General features: G+C 40.2%; 2 protein-coding genes across 3 annotated transcripts in view; one reads left to right on the forward strand and one right to left on the reverse strand.

Annotated features, from left to right (window-relative positions):
• sgk1 (serum/glucocorticoid regulated kinase 1) overlaps nt 1-13974 on the reverse strand; it is a 34907-nt gene extending 20933 nt beyond the window's left edge. The window contains exons 1-2 of the mRNA XM_061052199.1: nt 13885-13974; nt 9966-10205 (exon numbers count right to left, since the gene is read on the reverse strand). Coding sequence (XP_060908182.1) covers nt 9966-10193 — 228 coding nt within the window. The 5' untranslated portion in view covers nt 10194-10205; nt 13885-13974. The remainder of the gene's footprint in view (nt 1-9965; nt 10206-13884) is intronic.
• LOC132985078 (alpha-N-acetylgalactosaminidase-like) overlaps nt 1-20000 on the forward strand; it is a 423896-nt gene that overhangs the window by 125023 nt on the left and 278873 nt on the right. The window lies entirely within an intron of this gene.

The following is a 20000-nucleotide window of genomic DNA, read 5'->3' on the forward strand; positions in this document are numbered from 1 at the left end:
CCTTTGTCGTGACATTAGGCCTCACCTCATCTCTCACTGAAATAGTCATAACAACCAAAACACTTCACGTTGCATAAGCACAGTTTGACCTGATTTAAAAAAAGGTGAAAACAGTGAACCACTGATTCTAAAAACGCTGCAAAACGTATTCACAGACACAATTCATCTTACTTGGGATTGTTGAGATTTCAAATTATGTTTTGAAAAGTTACAGGATGCAAGTTCTCTCTTGATGTTTAAAATCTGATATCAATTTTACAAACATTTGGGAAATTTCATGGACAAAAACATCTAAAAGGCAACATGGTGATATATGCTAAATGGTAACAGCAAGCTAACTCAACAGCGTAACAGCGGCTGGTGTAGGTAGATAGACCTAACAGCATGGAGTCAACTTAGCAGTCTCATCTTGACCATTACAAATACAATACCAATATGTTGATTCTTAGCAAGTATACAGTAGATATAACAATTTCCATATCTTAGCATGTAGACCTAACCATGCGTACATTAGATGACTAGCCCTTAAATGTTTGGCTACCATGCTTAAATATGACACCCATGCTTATGTTTGGCAGGTTTATAGCAGGTACAACAAGTTCTACATATTTGTTTAGCATGTAGGCCTAAACCTGCTTATGTTACTGTAGCTAACTAAGTTTATCTTGGTCTTAAAAAACAATAGAAAATAGCCTACAAGAAGCTTTTTACTTGATGCTGGTAGCATACCAAAAGGCTGCTTCAATGGCTTGACAAGACAATGTAATCACATATCAGTGCTAACTGTCAATTTACAATGTGTTTCACAGCATGAAATACACTCCATGAGCTTTAAAATGGGCTATCTTCCTTTTTTGGCTGCACTACATTGAACTGTATGCTATTCATGGATCGTATGGATTTTAGCTCTTTACACAACCAAAGGGACATCTTAAGGCTGAGCTGCACTGGGAATGCAATAACAGTAGTTCAAACCAACAGGTCCAAGCAACAAACTGCTTTTAACAAAGCACATGTTGTCCATGTGGAATCAGATTAGGTCAACTCTGAGCTAGGTTGCTGAGTGTGAGCCTTAATCCCAAAAACCTCAGATCACTGTAAAGTAGTCTCAATAGAGCTGAGTGTGTGAAAGGAAGAGAAAAAAAAGTTACAGTGCTTAGTCAGGGTGCTGCTGAGCCTCTGTGGCAAAGCAGTTTTGGCGTTAGCTCTGGAACATCAAGATGGAGGAAGGGATTAGCTGGGTTCTCAGGGTAGATTAGAACAACAATAATTCCCAAAGTCCCTCACAAATGAGACTCTGAGCAGAGGATGCTCCTTTTATTTCTAGTAGACCAAGGTCAGAGGGGATCAAGAGGGACGGGGGTAGAGGGATGAAGGGTCTCCTCATATTGAGGGATTTACTCAGGAGGTGGTACTACTTCTCTGTCTAATAACTTTAGTCTGACCTAAACTTAATTGGAAAACAAATCATTTCTTACACCTCACATTTCTAAATTAATCTGGCGTTGAAATCTTTCAAAAATAAAACGTATCACTCCCTCTGATAGACTTTGCGTGCATTCATACATATGAATCACTGTCTCTGAGTGTGTTGAATTTCTCTGTGATGTGTATCAAACCAGACACATTAGTAAGGATCGCTTTCAACATCACAAACAACCTGGCTTCCTATACTTTCTTCAGCTTCCCCTCCAGCTTGTTATTGCAAGGATTAGGATAAGATGAAACATGACAAAGGGAAATCACAGATCCCCCCATATCACAGCAAATCCAGGAGACTGCAGCCAAGGTATGAAGTGCCTTCTCCTTGCTTCTTTAGTTTCCCTATTTGGCAGAAAGCCTTGTATAATGCAGCAGCAGCAGCAGCAATGGAAACAAATGCACTGAACCATTTTTGGTGCGAGTGTACATCTACTGTAAGCAAAGAGGAGAGATCATGCAGGAAAAGCAATTCCAAGTTTATTACTCCAACCGCATTCTTCCACTGCCAGAGAACTTGGCTTTGGAACAAAAGAATAGCAAAGGATTAGCAGTTTTCCATTGCTTAGCGTATGCTAAACAGTGGCAGCTTAGATCTGCTTTCCAAACCCTTGGAGAGTTCCCTCATTTAAATGCTGCTTAAATATGTTCAAATCAGAGGAAGGGAAAATATGAGACTTAACAGTGGGGGGAGGGAGGGACAATAGATGGTGGCAAGAAAACATCAAGGTTGTAAAGGATATGGGGCTCAATTTAAAAGAGGAAAATCATAGGAATAAAGAGAAGTCAAGGGTTTAAAAAAATGTCAGATGATTTAATCAGTTATTATGAGAAGGAAAGGTAGATTCTAGAAGTTAGCCAAACTGATACTAACAGCATACAGTATGAGCGCTAAACTGGCAGCTCACTAGTTCCATTACCAAGCAAAGAATTAGAAAGGCTTGGGGGATTTTGACTTTTGGATGTTATTTGGACTGAATGTTAAAGTAGTCTCGTCTTTAATGAGGTGAAAAAAGTTTTGAGTAAATTAGCTGCACTAATCAAAAGAGCATAAACAGAAGCTTGAAATGCAAAGCATTCCTCTGTGGTATTGCTACAGCATGCATGACGAGCCAACAACCTGAAAAGGGATTTTAGCTCCCAGAACTCTTTGTGTAACTCTTTCAATCAAATATAATTGGACCTTGTGGGCTGTTCTTCTTCATTTTTTGACATGTCAAATACAAGCTAAACAAACGCCTGACAAAATAAAAAATTTGTGTCGGATGCTGCTTATGCTGGAATTCAAGTGCTAGTTTTTTGCAAGGCCTTTGGCAACTGAGAGCAACACGTATTGGTCAGAAGAGAGGGTGACAGTGTTCATTAGTTCATTAGGTTTACCTAAAACGGTCTTGCAATATATTAAATGTTTTTGCTGTGACGGCATCTATGGGCAAAAAGATTGTTGATAAACCATTAACTCATTTAACCAGATCAGCAGTGAATCAAGATTTTCCACTCAACCGACACAGTTTAACCTTAAACTGCTGTGTGATAGATCTTTTTTTTCCAGTGTTTGTGTTCTCGCCTCGAAAATGTCAGCAAAGTGCCAGTGAAAGGTCAGTAAAGTGATGCTATCTTTGGATATGACACAAAATTCATTAACCATTAGCTAGCCATTAAGATGTGAACTGGCTGCTTCTCGGAATTAACTACTAAGACTAATTCAAGAGCCAAAGTACAAAGTGCAGCAGCATGTCACAGAGAAAACATCAAAACATCAGAATATATTCATCTTGCAATCACTGAGTTTTGTACTAAATAGGTTCTTTGAATGAGCCCACCACCTCATTCACTGAATCAGACATGTAGCAATAGCATTTGTCCAACATAGCTCAGCCTGCAGGGTCTTGTCACCACATAGGGGAACAAGTAAGGATGATTTGTCACAGGGTTTTCACCCGCTGTGTTGTCTTTGTTGAAGAATGAAACACTGTGTCTGGCTTACACATAAGAAGCATGATTTAAAACATCTCTTTAAAGCTCCGGTAATCTGAGCGAGGTGTTTTTTGATGGTGCATGGGGACAAAGGCAGAAGCTGAAATTACCTCGCTGATAAATGACGGAAGCCTTTTCCTGCATCCGATTAAATGTCTAGAAATTAATCTACAGTTTTTCACCTTCTACGTTATGTCACCACTTACAGCTGAGATCTAATCAATAGTCACCAACATTTCCCAGGGAGAAGATAAAAATCACTGTTCTTCTAGGACACGGTTGGTTTCTCTCATCTCTGCCCCCCCCCCCCATAACATCTCTGCTTCACTTCCGGCCTTACTCATCTCTCCTAGCCTCTCACATTGTACTAAATTGTACCAAATTGTACTGGCCTCTTGGCAACATCGGGATCACTTGATTCTTGAGTATCGGCTAGTCCAGCTCCGTTTAACCAGGATTACAGTGCAAAGAGAACATTCTAATAGTGAATTTATACATTTTGAAGCCCTGGATAAAAAAAAAAATGAGATACAGTCTGAAAATGGGGCTCAGCTATAGTGCAACACTAGCTCCATTCATGTGGTGACAGATTTGGTGTAAAATTTCTCATGAACTTTCCCTCAAGTAGAAACAACAACTCTGATAGAAGGAGAGAAAATTGGTATGTGAGGCTTCATGCAGAATGAACAAACTTGAAGCCAGCAAACACAGCAACATGGCAAACAAACAGAAAAATCGGGTTGAACTGTAAAATAGTTTTCTTTGTCATATAGTTAATAATAATGTATTGGCTGTAACTGTAAGATGGCCTTTGAGTGACTGAGATTATCTCTGAGCAATAAAATACAACACATTGTTTGAGTAGCATTCATGTTTTTTTCCATGTGATAACTGATAGATAGAAAACACACCAAACTTTGAAGAATGATATCACATTGCAGACAATAGTGAAATCAAAGGAGCACCTGAATACAGGCAAGATTATATTTCTTGTTAGAATCGCTTGAAGAGCCCAAACTACAGGAACTGTTGTTCCAAAGCTTGTATGTTTTGCCTGAAGTTAGGGCAACAGCACTAGCCAATACAATTATTTTAATGTATATTATTATTATGATACACATGTATTTTCTTCAGGAAATAAAATTGGTAAAATGATGCAGTGTTTTGTTGATGTTGTGAAACAACAGGTTAATCTTGTAAATCCAGTTATATTTAGGTTATGATTTAGAGACATTTATCTGTTCTTTCATAATTCTGCCATGTAACAATGAGAACATCTTTAAATCAAGCTCTGGTTTGGCTGTTACATTAAGATGGTGGTACACGGTCATCATGACAGGACATGTAGCTCCCCTCTTGTTGTGGAAAGCTGGGGGTATGTGGGTATGTGGGCTGTAAAATGAACCTTGACTCTTTACATTGTTTTAGTTTCCAGGTTGTATTTCACTGTACATACAAAACATTTACACTGTGGTCTATGGGCATGAATCGTATTACTGCAGCTGCTGTTAGATTAGAGATAAAGACTGAAACTGTATGACAATAGAGATAATATGTCAGGACAACCAGAAGTTGATGTTCTTTTCTTTTTTTGATGAAGTCCTCATCAAGAACAGTACGGCTTGATGTTAGAGATTAGTGGAAAGGCTGTGTTTGCATTAACTTTGTGTGTGTGTGTGTGTGTGTGTGTGTGTGTGTGTGTGTGTGTCAGTCAGTTGGTGAGTACACAGGACAGTACAGGACGTCCTTATCAGGAGGATTTATATGCTTTTGATTTCTGCTCATGCTCAGGCACTGGGGCAAAAGCTCTGACCTCATCCTCTATCGTCTCATAAAACTGTCCTCTCAGCTCTCCTCTTTTCTCTCTCCATAGATCACTGCTGTTTACCCTCTTTATGTCTTTCCCCTCAGCTCCAACCAAACATAATCTGCTCTTATTTCTCCTTTACAGCCATTTTAGTTTATCCTTTGTCCAATTTTTGTATTCCAATTTCTTCATTTCACCACCATTACCCATATTTCTTCCTATGTACAGTTAAATGTCCTTCCTCCTTGCCCTCATTTTATCTCTACTTATCATGTGGAGTCATTAATTGAGTACACTGATGTTATAACATAACAACATCAGCGCCATAAAGTGGGTCTATATTTAGCTTTTGGCTCTGACAAGGCTATGCAAAGGGTCAAGGCTAAGCTAAACTACCTGCATTTAAATGAGGATACTTTGAAAAAAGATTTATTGATGGATTTTTTAAAAAAGAGGGAAGAGGTGGTGGAGGTGGTAAAAGCCGTTTTGGAAGGAGAAAAAAGCAAGCAAATGTACTAATGTTGATCCAAGTCTTGATCATTTATATATATATTTTGCCACTAAACTTGATTTCAGTGTAGATGCAGCTCCTCTGGAAACAAAATGTGGCCATACACAGATAAGAAATGTCAAAAGATTCTGCTCACAATGACGGAAAAAAAACACTACAATGAGCCGTATTCAGTATTCAACAATACAAGACTCTTAAGAAGAAGAAATACTTCTGAAGGCTTACATCATCAGACTAAAGAGTATCATGGTATCAGACCATGACAAATGTCCCCAGAGCTTTCCCTTCTGTCTCATTCATCATTTAAGAGTAAGCTGACACCGTCTGTCATCCTCTGCTGTCTTATTCATCTCCTCCTCCTCATGTGACAGCAACCTCTGGGTGTCATCACCCCCCCATACGTACTGAAGTCAGAGTCTGAGACATTTGTTAGACGGGGAGTGATGTGGTTCACTTTGACGGGCTGACAAATGTCATAGTGAAGTTTGAATCATTTGAGTGAGGATGTGGGTGGCTGACCCGGGAGAGAAGAGTGGTGGGTTTGGCTTGTGTTTCTGTTTCTGTAACACGCGTTTAAGGCCAGAGCTGTTACTTGTTCAGTGTTTGAACAGAGTGTGCTGTGGTATGGTACAATATGAAGGGAACATACAGAACATGACGTTTGGATAGTATTGGGAAACGCCACTAAAAGTCAGATGAAAAGAGTATGTCAATTCATCTTAAAAGGATACTTCACCCGTTGAAACATGAATCTGTATTGACATTGGGTCATATATGTAGTAGAAATGTGAAATACATTTTGAAGTTGGTGCCTTCTTGGCCGAGAAAAGGCATCCCTTAAAGGTATCCCTTTAAGAGTATGCTGCATGTTATCATTAATGGAGTCATAAATCACAAACTGCATACGGGAAAAGAGCAGGTACTTTAGGAACAGCATGTTATCTGTCCTAACCTTGATAAGAGGCCCAATTAGACATAGGAATATGTTGTAATATCTAATATATAAGTTCACTTATATAATTAGATTTGGACTCTAATTGTTTTGACTTGGAGTGGAAGTCAGGTAAGATATGAAGAGCTCAAAAGTCCTTTGGGGTTGGTTGTTGGGGCAATGGGTGGGTCAAAAAAAGGCCTGTAATTTCATGGCATGGGGTTTGATTTTCTTGTGAAACAACTATTAATAACTTTCCTAATTAAGTTGACTTCTTTCAGTCACGTACGTTTAGGGGTTTATCTTTGAAACAGACTGGAATTCATCCTGTTCCTTAAAAAAAAGCTAAAAATGGAAATGAGGCTAGACGACAGACTATTACCACACAATTACAGCATGCGGTTGATGGCCTTCGTTTACCCTTTGCCTTGCAAAGTTTCACATTCAGTGAATTCTTTGCTTGTTTAAAGAACTGTGGAAGAGATATTCATTACATGCATGTACAGGACAGGACCAGGGAACAGATATGACTCACTGCTTTGTCCACAGAGGTTTGCCAAAATCAAAATGAAAGTAGCTATAACTTATAACAGTAACATAATGTACATACGTCAGAATGACATAACTTACATCAAGTAAAACATTTGACCCATTAATAATGTTGTTTTCTTTTGTTACGTAACTAACATTATTCATTATATCTGTTCAAATCCAAACCATGATCTTTTTCCTGAACATGACCAGGTAGTTCTACATGCTCAAAGTAAAAAAACAGCAAGAATTTAGCAACTGTAAGTTGTGTTCAGGATTTTTGTAATGACAAAAATGCGCAAGCCTTATTTTTGACATTTAAGCAGATGTATTTCTGGTAAACCAGCGGTAAATATTTTAAAATTCTAACAGGGCATTGCATTTTTATGATTGATCATTGCATTGCTGTATTTAAAAAGTCCAACTATGTTGCATGTTTTAAACACAAACGTCACTGCTTAATCTTTTAAAATCCAACATGTTGCACGTTTTCTTTACTGCAAACTTGACTACTTCATTTGGAGTGCAATACTGAACGTTACAGCTTGACAGCAAAACCCTTAGATATGCCTAATTAATGTTAGAGTGGTACGTAGATAGTCACATAGTGAAGCTAATGAAGAGCAGAGATTACAAAATGTGTTGGTGGGTCAGTCTTGTTTAACTCCACATTGGCTTTGAACTGCCTTCACACACACTCTGCGGTGAAATGACACACTAGAGCCCCCTCCTCTTCACTCCTCCCTCGATCCCCCTTCACCACAACACCCATTTATTCTCCACGCCGGCACACACGCACACACACCACATTCACACACACCAACATACTGGTAATCTCCAGTAAGACATTAGTGACAGATCTATTGGCTGCGAGGGCGAGAGGTGGAATTGATAGAGAGATCGAGTGAGACAGGACGGCCCTGGAAGGAAGGAAACCATGTAAAAAAAAAAATTGAGAAAATAAAGGTGCTGCAGGAAAACGTATAGGAGTGATGGACAACAACACGTTGCTGTTGTATAATCCTACACACTTCAACATTGTTTGACAGTGCACCTGCACTCACATGCAAACACACAAAGTACAGCGTGGCTTTGTCTCGCTGGGACAGTGATGACTCATTCTCGCCTGTCACCCATGGGACTCGAGAAACACACACACACCCACACACACACACACACACACACACACACACACACACACACACACACACACACACACACACACACACACACACACACACACACACACACACACACACACACACACACACACACACACACAAAGAGGGGGGGAAGAACCAATAGATGGTGTGATGATTGATAGGAGAGGGATAACTAATATGATTGCAGTTGCATAACCAAGGACAAGCTGGACACTTGGTGAGTGGATTTATGTCATGTTTGTTGACAGTTTTATCTTTACATCTCCTCCAGAGATCTGGTATTTGTTTATGTTTGTTTTTGTGATATTTTTAATACACATTTTTTTCCCGCTGAGTTTGTGCCTCCTGCTCTAAATTCAGAAACACCCGCCCCTGGTGAGCAACAACAACAACGGGCCCTTTGGAACAACGCCTTAGCCCTCAGCTCCAAGTGTTTGTGTTACGTAACAACACTCGTGGTAGAGCTTAAACGCAGAAAAAAGACAAAAACAACAATGTCTGGAGTCCTGTTAGTACTTAATATGCTCCTTTGATTTTTTTTCCCCAGCACACTTATGGGGATACAAAGGGAGAAGTGCAATTAATGAATGTCCTTCATTTACCACTTTGAATTCTTATTAAGCTTTCTTTAATAAAGTTATACTGATATATGTGCATATATTGGCCAAATAAAGTGTCAACACTGAAGCTACAGTATAGGTAGCTCGAGTGAAAGCTGTAGTAATGATTCCTCTTTTTTTAAACTTGTGGATTATTGAATAAATCTGATTTTGTTGTTTTAGGGTCCCGAGCCAGCACAGGTGGTTTCCTGCCCTGTTGAAATGAGTTACAGAGTTCTTTGACTTTTAACAAGTTGTTACTGGCAAAGCTTAAATGAATGAGCTGAAGTTGCATTAAACACTCATTCTCTGGATAAAGACTTAACATGTTACTCTCTGTCTTTAGTTGTGTGTATAGGGGCTAATGCATGAAGGTCCCAACAGTTGCATGAAATCTGATTATCACCGTGGTGCCACCGTGTTATCCTAAACTACAATTGGCTATCTGCATGTTCAGAGGCAAGATCTATTATCTACCATCTATTTTGGCTGTGTTGAAACAGGCAGCAAAGCACATTTTCAGCAGGAGTTTCTACTTTTTTCAAAACAAGATGTAGTATAAATGTTTAGTTTTAGTCCTGATACTGGAAATGACTGAAATTGCACTATTTGTTTGTACGTAGCTTTTGTGTGTGTGTGTGTGTGTGTGTGTGTGTGTGTGTGTGTGTGTGTGTGTGTGTGTGTGTGTGTGTGTGTGTGTGTGTGTGTGTGTGTGTGTGTGTGTGTAGGTGTGCATGCACATACTTCAAGCTCCCCCTTGACAGGTCGGCGCCTTTTGCATCTTGAGTATTTACTCAACATTGACATGTGATGACAAGGGTTAAACACATTAATGCACACACACACACACACACACGCGCACACACATGCGCGCGCACACACACGCGCGCACACACACACACACACACACACACACACACACACACACACACACACACACACACACACACTTAAATTTTCTGTTTACCTTGCATCCCTTGTTCTTGTCATGGCTGCTGCTTTGTCCGCTGGCGGGGCACGGCGAGCATTGCTCCTGATGGTAGTACATGCCGCCCTGCAGGCCGCTGTAGTGACAGCAGCCGTACGGTGAGGGGAAGTGCGAGTACCACAAGTCGTCGGCCAGAGGACACTTTGGACATGGGTAGAGGAGGCCTTTCCCCTGAGCCTTCTCCACGCTCACCTTCGGGTTCCTCATCCATCTACGTACCTGACCAGGGAAGAAACCTCCATGTTATAGCAGGCAAAGAAAGGAACTTTTCAGAACAGAAAGGTTGCACTTTCCTTTTTCAATGTATTATTCAAAGAACTGGGCAGGGTTACACACACACACACACACACACACTCACACACACATGCAGATGTACTTCAAAGAGGCCCGGATTGCCTCTCTGCGCTGGCACACTTTAAAAACATTCATGCACACCTGACGCATGTTGATGACACAAAGCTGCTGATGGCACCATCAAATATGATGTAGAAACTGTCAAATCTTGTGTCTTTGACTTGTTTTAATGTCAATATCACTCAGAAAAACCTTACTTAGATGAAGGGAACTGAAATCCATTTGATTAACTTACGCAGATTCACAAATGAACACAAATTAAAACCCTTTTGCAAACAGATGTAGATGCAAGCAAATCGCACATGGCACTCCTGCTGTGACTTAAAATATCCAGAAAATTACGGTCACAAATTATAAAACTGATTGTGTATGTGTGCATGTTTGTGTGTTTTAAGGGGAGGTGGCTTTATTGAAGAGTCTCGAGAAAAAAAGGGAGACATGGTGAGAGAGAGAGAGGCAATATTTTCAGGAGTATCTGTCTGAAATCTCATCCTGTCGAGTGAGTAGCAAACACACACTGCAGGGACACTGGCCTGTGTGACTGAGCAGCAAAGTCCAAACAGATGTGACACACACAAACACGCACACACACACACACACACGCACACAAACACACTGAGATTGGATGCCTGACTCGAAAGAAAGCAGACAGCATGTCAAGGCATGTCGTGGTGAGAGAAAACAAACTTGAAAAAACACTCCAGCAAGTCACTGCCCAAACAAACCTACTGTTGTTGGACTAGCACATAAGTCCAGTGACACACACTGAAAATATGAGCTAAAATAACAGATACACAGATGCTCCTTTTTTTTAATTTGTCATCATTTTCAAATCAGAGAGACAATTGTTTCGGCCCCATACCCTATTGTTCAAACATTGTGCTGTCACACCTTTTGTCTCACATCATACACTGATGATGAAATCAAAGAGTGGTGTCATACGGAGCTGATGAAATGCCACTCAGGTTCCCTCAGCCTGTAACAACAACACCCAATAATTTAAATTCAACTTAAGTCTTGCCTCTGGCCAGGCAGATACTGTAGCTCTTCATTATTTATGGCGTGACACCATGGGGTAGCCAGTCAAATTTCAGGTGGCCCATGCCACCCGAGGCCAACCCCTGGGAACACCCCTGGAAACTGCTGAAGATATTTTGATTCAAATTTGTGGAAATAATGTCAATAATATCCCTATTGCCCAAATGGTATGTAGTATCAGTATTTAATATGAGTAACAATGTGTCATGTTTGGCGGAAGAAACAAACACAGCAACTGAGTTTATATTCCCTTCCTTCAATCCATTTACTCATTCTTACGACACAAAGTGCCCCGTCTGGACACATGCTCTCCCTGTTATATAATTAGGCTTATTTTGGCACAAATAGAGACACAAATAAACTCTGAACAGCAGCAGGCATTCATTCTGATTTGGGGCTGTGCGCTAATGCATATCTGGAAGCTTTTGTTGTTCTTGGCTAGGGGGGCGAAGAAAGACAGATTTATACAGAAAGATAGATAGATAGATAGATAGATAGATAGATAGATCCCAAGGCTCTTAACTACTGTTAAATATTAATGCATTTTTAAAAGAAATCCCATGGGAGACTCACGCAGCAGCAGCAGAGTGTGCCTGTGGGAGTGCATGTGTGTTGGTGCGTGGGTGTTAACATAACACAATCTGCCCATATTAACACGTCTAGTTATCAGTGAGATACACCATACTGTACGCCATCTGAGACCTACACATGATAACACTCACTTTGGACTACCACAAAGAGAGCGAGAAAACACGACATAAAAAAAGGAGGCAAATTCTACCCAACAGCAGAGGAATGCTTTGATCAAGTCAGTGGTTTTTGTTTGCTTCATTTCCCTTGAACATATTCCTTAAGGCTTAACATGTGTTACATGGAGCATCATAACCAGTGCATTAAAGTAAACACTTATTTTATCAGATTTTTTTGATATTACACTGTTTGGATAATGGGAGAATCAATGTTGTGCAATATTCCTAAAGCAATCCAGTCATTATTGAGTGCATACATCAACCTGCCCCTTCTCAACAGGCTGGATGAAATGTTAATCATTTCCTTCCTGTCGTACCCCGCAGTCACAGTACTCTGTGTTCTCTTTTGATCTCTGAGAAAGCAAAAAGTTGCAGAGTTTGGCATGTTTTAAGTGAGTCTTACAAATATCCAACAAAAAGCTCATCACAGAAACCACGTTTGCTGAAATTTCCATCAGAGTTTATCAACTCTATTGTGTTATTTGCGTGAACAATTTAACAGGTAACATTTGGCGTTGATGCATGACCAAAGATTGTTTGTCAGCACTCTCATTAACTTTGATTTACTAAAGCTTAATATTTTTAAGCTTTCAGGATTACTAGTCCATCACCAAAATGAATATTTCATTGATTCATTATTTTTCTTTAAATAGCAGAAAGTTGTACAAATATAAATAAATCATGAATCTGCATCAAACGGTCCAAATTCCTACATTTTTGCCTTAAAACCATGAAGAACTACAAAACCCAACAAACATTTACATTTAAAAGTAACAGTGACTAACTTTTTTTTTGCACTTTTACTCATCATTAAGATGAGACACCATTCATCTCAGAAGTTGCAGAATAATATGCAAACAATGTATTTAATGTGGCTTATGCTGAAATGTACCTTCAGAATCTACTCTTTTTAATGAAGGCCAGCTTTGTTAGGGATGAGCAGGTTGTAATTAATGACTTTACTTGTGTGAATAAACACCTTAACAACACAATTAAATGCCTTAAGAAGGACACCTTTAGGGTGCCTACTTGATGTATCTTAACTAGTAGCGAACCCCTGACCCTTTATTGATGGCTTACCAACAATAATAAAACTGAAAAAACTGAAAACACACCTGCAAAAAATGTCTACAGCCAGAAGAGGCAAACCAGTTCAATCTAGCAGAATATTAATAATGTAAAATCAACTTTTAATACCACTTGTTTCCACAAATACAACATTTAAAATGTAAGCTTGATTAAAAAGCTGCATCTTTAGTCCTGCAAGATTTATTCCTCAAAATACCAGGGAAACCAGTTAAGATAAAGCTAAAGGAAACCAGCCGTGTGACAGCACTGCAGCATAATGCAGGAAATGCTGAGTAGATCTTAACTAAAAGGACCCTGCCGACTTAGTGATGTCATCATTTCTGCACAACAAACACTTGTGGGTTCTTTAGCAGTGCAACAGTATGAAGCACACGCTCACACATAAATGCACACACAAACACTCACACACACACACACAGTAAACACAGATACAAGGAGCCAAATGTTGCGCCTTATTAACCCAGCTTAGCTTTGTCAATGACATCATCTCTGGCACGCACACACACACCCACACATGAGAGGGTACACTCAGGCTGTGACACCTCCTCTCTCTGCCAACACACCTCTCACTCTGGTGGTGTGGGTGCATGTGTAGGCACACACTCATATCTCTCCATCCCAAATGTGTGTGTGTGTGTGTGTGTGTGTGTGTGTGTCGAAAAGCTCACCTTCCTCTTGACAAACTGAAAAGCTGAGCACTTCTTAAAGGAAAAGGCAGTCTTCTCTCCTCCACCTCCACCGCCACCTCCACCTCCTCCTCCTCCTCCTCCTCCTCCTCCTCCTCCCCTGTTCACCAGCTTCATGGCCGACAACGGCACGCCGCTTGCCTCCGTAGATCCCAGGATGACGGACAGGCTGAGAGAGGGAGAGAGAGAGAGAGGGAGAGTTTGCTAAGGCATGAGGCAGAATGCTGTGGCTTTTGCGGAGACGAGTGCAGGACAGCCAATAATAAGAGAGAGAGAGAGAGAGAGAGAGAGAGCGAGGTAGAAGAAAAGAGGATGCGAGGAGAGCAGGTGGAAAGGGAGGTGGAGGGTGTAGATGGACAAAATCTGAGTGGAGAGAGTAAGGATAATGCAGTGAAATTACTGGAAAAATGAGTTAGAGATAAGCATAAAGAAAGAAAAGAAGAGGGAGAGAAAGTGAAAGAAGATGCACAAAAAGATGGAGAGAGGAGGAGGGTACCAGCTCTTGTTGCTGTGAGGAAGACGCAGCTTTGTTTACAGCCAAAAAGCACTCAGATAACACTCTAAAAATGGTCTGATCTGTTTGTGTGAAGTTTCCCTATATGCCTACATATCAAACAAAGTGTGTGTATTTGTGTCCTGCATGCGTCCGTCCTTGCTTACCTTTATTCCAGTGCGTTATCTGGTTCCTCTGATCCCACTGCAGCTTCAAAAGCCTGTTTTCAATCTGACAACTCCTGCCAGAAAAAAATGGTCTCAGGTCTAATGCACAGTCTCCTGTTTCTCAGTTACAGGTGTCTCTTCTTTTGTTGTCACTGAACTAAACCAGAACCCGAAGGAAAAGAGAGGAGGATTATCTACCCGCGAGCGAGAGGATGGAGAGTAGAGGAGAGAGAGTCTGCGATGATGCTCAACAAGAGGATGTTAGTGTCTGATTAGTGTGTGTCTGTCCACTGGGTGCCCATGCGGTGTCAGCCTGTAAACAAACACCCAGGAAGTGTGTGCGTGTGCGATGTCTCCAGCTGCAGTCCTCCAGCACTACTTTATCAATGAAAGGCTCTGCAGTGAGCAGATGCCGCCTCCCCGCCTCTTCTCTCCCTCTCTCTCTCTCTCTCTCTCTCTCTCTCCCTCTCTCTCTTCCTCACTGTCCCTCATCACCACTCTGCCCTCCCCCTTTTCTGTCTCTCGTTCATGTTTCTGCTGCAGTCATTTCTGGGGCCCCTTTCTCTCGTTCTCTCTCTATAATTTCTTCCTCTTCTCATCTTGTAAATTGTCCCGCTGTGGACAGAAGAGGACAGGGGTGTCCAAAAATATCTCCACCAGAGTGAGCGTGTACAGGGTTTAATGTAGCGTACCCGACAGCTGTGGTCCAGCTGGATTTGTCACACAGGCTTACACACACACACACACACACACACATGTACACACACACCTCATGATATCTGTGTGTATGCCCTTGCCGTTGTACCACCTTTAATTTCCTGATGTGACAGCCGTGAACAATAAAGCTGAATCATGTGTCTTTTATGAGTTTAGGCACTTCACTTGTCTAATAATATCATGTTACTCATTGTAAGCTGTACTGCCTTAAAATAATGCTAATGAATGAAGAATTATGACAAAATCTCTAAATGCCATTTAAACTCCCCTGACATAATCATGAGAAAGTGTTTGTTTGGCAGGTGTTCTTGTATTATGTCTGTCATAGCAACTAAAGCTTATAGCAGCAAATGTCAAAGTGTGAACTGTATTAATCGGTGCTATATCTAATTCTAGTTTGTTTGTGGTGCTCAAATAATTTTGGAGCGATAAACTGTAGACTCTCGATCTCTGACTCCTGGTTTTCAATTGCTACAAACAAACGTTTTGAGCTATCATTATGAGCTATTGGCCCAAAGGCCCAAATAAGGGAAGTTAAGGAAATACTTTTTACTTATCAACGTCTGATGTAGACTTTGTATATATTAAGTAAGATTAACAAATAAAACCTCAATTTACACATTGCAATGGGTTTTATGAACAGATTAGTATCGGCTATAGCTTCTGGAGGTAAATTATACTGAACAAGTTAAGCTAAATCCTGTTGTCAGGACAATACTGAGTCTGTTTCTTGTCTTGCATTGTACCAATAAAAAAGCTTATTATTTCAGCTTAATGTGACATTGGTCATTACTGAGTCCACTTAGATAAAACTAACTTCTGGCCACAAGATCATCAAATCATTGTCTCTTTAGTCGGTATAAGCTCCCAAGACCCTTAGCTAAAAGAGATGACACATCTATAAGACAAATAAGGAAAGAATTGAGAAAATCATTAGAACAATAATTGAGAGATTTCGTTTCTGTCTCTGTAATGTCTCATTTTTGTCTCTAGAGAATTTCATGAGACTGATAAAGAAATATATAATCCTTATATATGGGCAGCAGTAGCTCAGTCTGTAGGGACTTGGGTTGGGAATCGGAGGGTTGCCGGTTCAAGTCCTGGCACAGACCAAGTCCAGAAATTGGTCTGGTAGCTGGAGAGTCCACTTCCTGAGCACTGCCGAGGTGCCCCTGAGCAAGGCACCCAACCCCCCCCCCCCCACTAGCTCAGGAGCGCCCAATGTGGGCAGCCCCCTCACTCTGAGACCCCTCCATTAGTGCATGTCCATAGGATCCAAATTTCCCCTCGCGGGATCAATAAAGTATAAATTAAATTAAATTATTGGAGATCATCGTTGTCTATACAATTTCTTATCTTTGTATTATTTTTTGCTCTTACTCATCTTCCTGCGGGTGTTCTTTGTCTACCTACCAGGCTTTAAAATAGGAATCTTCTGGAAGTGTATTTCATTCACATGAGAAAATAAGAATGGGCTCTGATTTTCTGAATTAAGCAAATAACCGTCTCGGTATTACAAGTTACAAAGTGCGTGCATTTCTCTGCAAAACAGCTGATCCTTACAGATAAGAGGGGTTTGCGTCTGAACTGAAAAGATCTACTGTAAGTTGCATGTGCAAAGTCGACAACCTATGTTACATAAAGACACTATGTGGTATCTCCCCATGTTTCAAACCCAAACCCAAAACTAAAATAATGATAATATTAAGTCCTATAATATTGAATTTAGATTATTGATATAGATTGGCCAGTGTCCTGTAGGCATGCAGTACATAATGTAGCTATGAGATCGAGCTGCAAACAATAAGTATACAGTACCTGTTTACAGCCTCACTGTCTTTGATGTTGACCAAAGATGATGAGCGAATGCACACGTCGGAGCTGTTTGTATTAGACAGCAATAAACCAACCATCTCCTGACTCTCACTTAATAATTCGTGTTCAGAAATGTCTTGCGTTTATTGCCACAGTTAGATCTTAGCAAAGAAAGCTGATAAGTTTATTCACCAAAGTTTGAACTTTTCCATAATCCAAAGGGTGTGAACATTATAATAGTGTGATAATAGCTACTTATAATTCTTCTTCAGTATGCAATAATGCTGTGAAAGAAATAGGCCTATGGTATATGTGTGTGTATACAAATATGAGATCCAGTGCCATTTAACTAACTTTACAATTTGTAGATAGTGACCTGAAACATTGCTGCGAGTGCACAATTTTTCCAATATGCATGACAGATATTGAAATAAATCAGTTTCCTGCTGTGCTTTATTGAGTATAGAACTATTACCTCCCCTGTTACTGCATTGATCAGGACAGAACCATTTAGAAAAGGGAAGGCTAAGAACCTGAGGAATCAATGGGAACAGATATCACCAGCTTGCTCCTCCCACTCTGTAGATGGAAAGGTATTTCTTAACAACACTCAGCTGCATATGTGGTAAGCATTCAGTGGAAATTAAACTGTTATTACACAGAGAGAGAGAGTCACTTTGCTTCAGTTCTTTATTGAAACGGATGTAGTTCTCCTTGAGGGGGGGAAACAATGACTGTGCAGTATTCCCTGTAATCAGGATCAGTCAACGGCCCAATCAACAGTGACTCAGCGGTAATGAAACGGAACAATGATCGCTGAAATCAGCTTTACATCGCGCTGCATCAACGACACAGGGAGGCCTGCTCTTTAGCAATAGAAGCTACTGGTGTTGTTTTTTGCATTGAAAATCATTTGTATGTTGTTGGTTTTTTTTAACTCAACCTACAGAATAAATAATTATTCTTTTTATTTATGCATGACTCGGTTTTGGCTTTGTGTTCTATGATGTTAGATGTTAATTGCATGCATTATACATTGCACAAAAGAAATAACCAAGTGTTTGAACTATCAAATGAATTTTTAATACTCCCTCACTGCGTCAAGATAATAAACAAATAAATACTTTTTGGTTTCAAGTGTTCAAGCAAATGTACTTTGCTTTCTTGTATTCAGCCATGAAACTAAAGAAAGATAAAAAAAACTAGTTTTGCAAAAAAAAAAAAAATCTCCTCTTAGAGTTTGAAGGGCTCCAGGGTTCTATTATATAGTCTGACAGACGCTACAGTCTTACATACCAAGAACAAATCCACACTAAAATATATAGCTCTGTGGCACATCAATTATTCTGTGATCTCCCAAAAGACCCAAAAGATTCTCCTCTGCCTACATGAGTTTAAAAAGCAGCTGATACATAATTAATAATGAGGTTACTTAAATGGTCCAGAGAATTGCCAAAATGATAGCAAGTCAATAATTTATGGATTTTCCTCAAAGTGTGCTATCATATAACCAGCCAATCCACATAAAAAACATCTTCCTGTGATGGGCACATGATACATCATGTTGGGGTTGGAGGGGGGTGGATGTAATTCTTAATGCTTATTATTTACCAAGAATCATCAGAGAGTACAGTACAGACCAAGGACCAAGAACCTTTAAAAGAAAGCCAATTGAGGATTTTTTAAGCCCATGTGGTGGTCAGAGGTGATGTTCACTTGCTATCCCAGACTGCTAATGAGCTCCACTGGGCATGTTTTGATCGTATACTGAACAAGACCTGTAGGAAAAAAAAATCTCTGCTAATCCTCTTCATCCCTTTTAAAAGAGAAAAAGCAGCTCGACTCGACTTGACTGGACTCTCTGATGAAACCACAGCTTCTGAAGGATAGAACTGACAGTGCAAACATAACTCATGCTGTTAGAAAATACTTCTCTATTACATTATCTTGGATGCTTAAATACAAAAAAAATTCAGCTTCATAAAAATGCAACTTGGAGCTCAAAATGAGTCCCTTTTTTTGCAAACATTCCCAAAGAGTAACTGATTCCTGTTCAATTGTCTCTGCAGCTCAAAGATGAATCAGTGTAAAGGGCAGCAATGGATCACTGATGGAAATGGATGCATAGTGCGAAGGACAGCTAACACCTCTACAATCAGATCAGCAGCATTCAAATATGAAGTTAATCGAAATGACAAGAGCAAATCAAAACTGCAAAATGAATGAGACAAGTGGATATGTTTTGAACAGTCTTCCCCTCACTCTCTTTTTCTTTTTGTCTTTGACCGTTCCCCTCTGCTGCTAACATAATTGATTTCCGTTCTCTTAGCTCTTCCTGTCAGCTCAGAAAGGTATAGTTATGGGCTGTCATCTCGCCAAGGTTGACTATGTTCTGTGAAGGGACAGTCTGGCCACTACCACCCAAAGGTGAGCTTATCGCTATAAATGATGATGCCAAACACCCTCCTGCATATACACCAGTCTACATACAGCCCTTTCTCTGTGTTTTGCAAAAGTTTTTTGTTTTTTTTATTAGAAACATTCCCAGCCAATCGTCTTCTCTCACTGCCTTACACATCAGAAAAGCTGCTCTTCACTCTGAGTCACTTTCATAAATTAACCATACACCTACTCTGCTCCCAGAAGCTGCAGTAAAGAACATCTATAGGGAAAAAAAAGCTCCTTTAGTGCACCGCTGCCACTCACTCACAAGTTCTCTCCCGGGCTGAAAATAGCAACTCTGCCTTGCATAGGTGTTGCAACGAAGTTCCCAAATACAACATGTGTGGTGAAAAGTGTGCATACATTTGTCTGTTAAGGTGTGTACATTGTGATGACACCTGTTTGACTGTGGAACTGTTTGTGTGTATGCAATCTGACAGCATACATTCTTCCCAGGAGGAAAA

The sequence above is a fragment of the Labrus mixtus genome, chromosome 12 (genome assembly GCF_963584025.1).
Source record: "Labrus mixtus chromosome 12, fLabMix1.1, whole genome shotgun sequence".
Classification (NCBI taxonomy): Eukaryota; Metazoa; Chordata; class Actinopteri; order Labriformes; family Labridae; genus Labrus; species Labrus mixtus.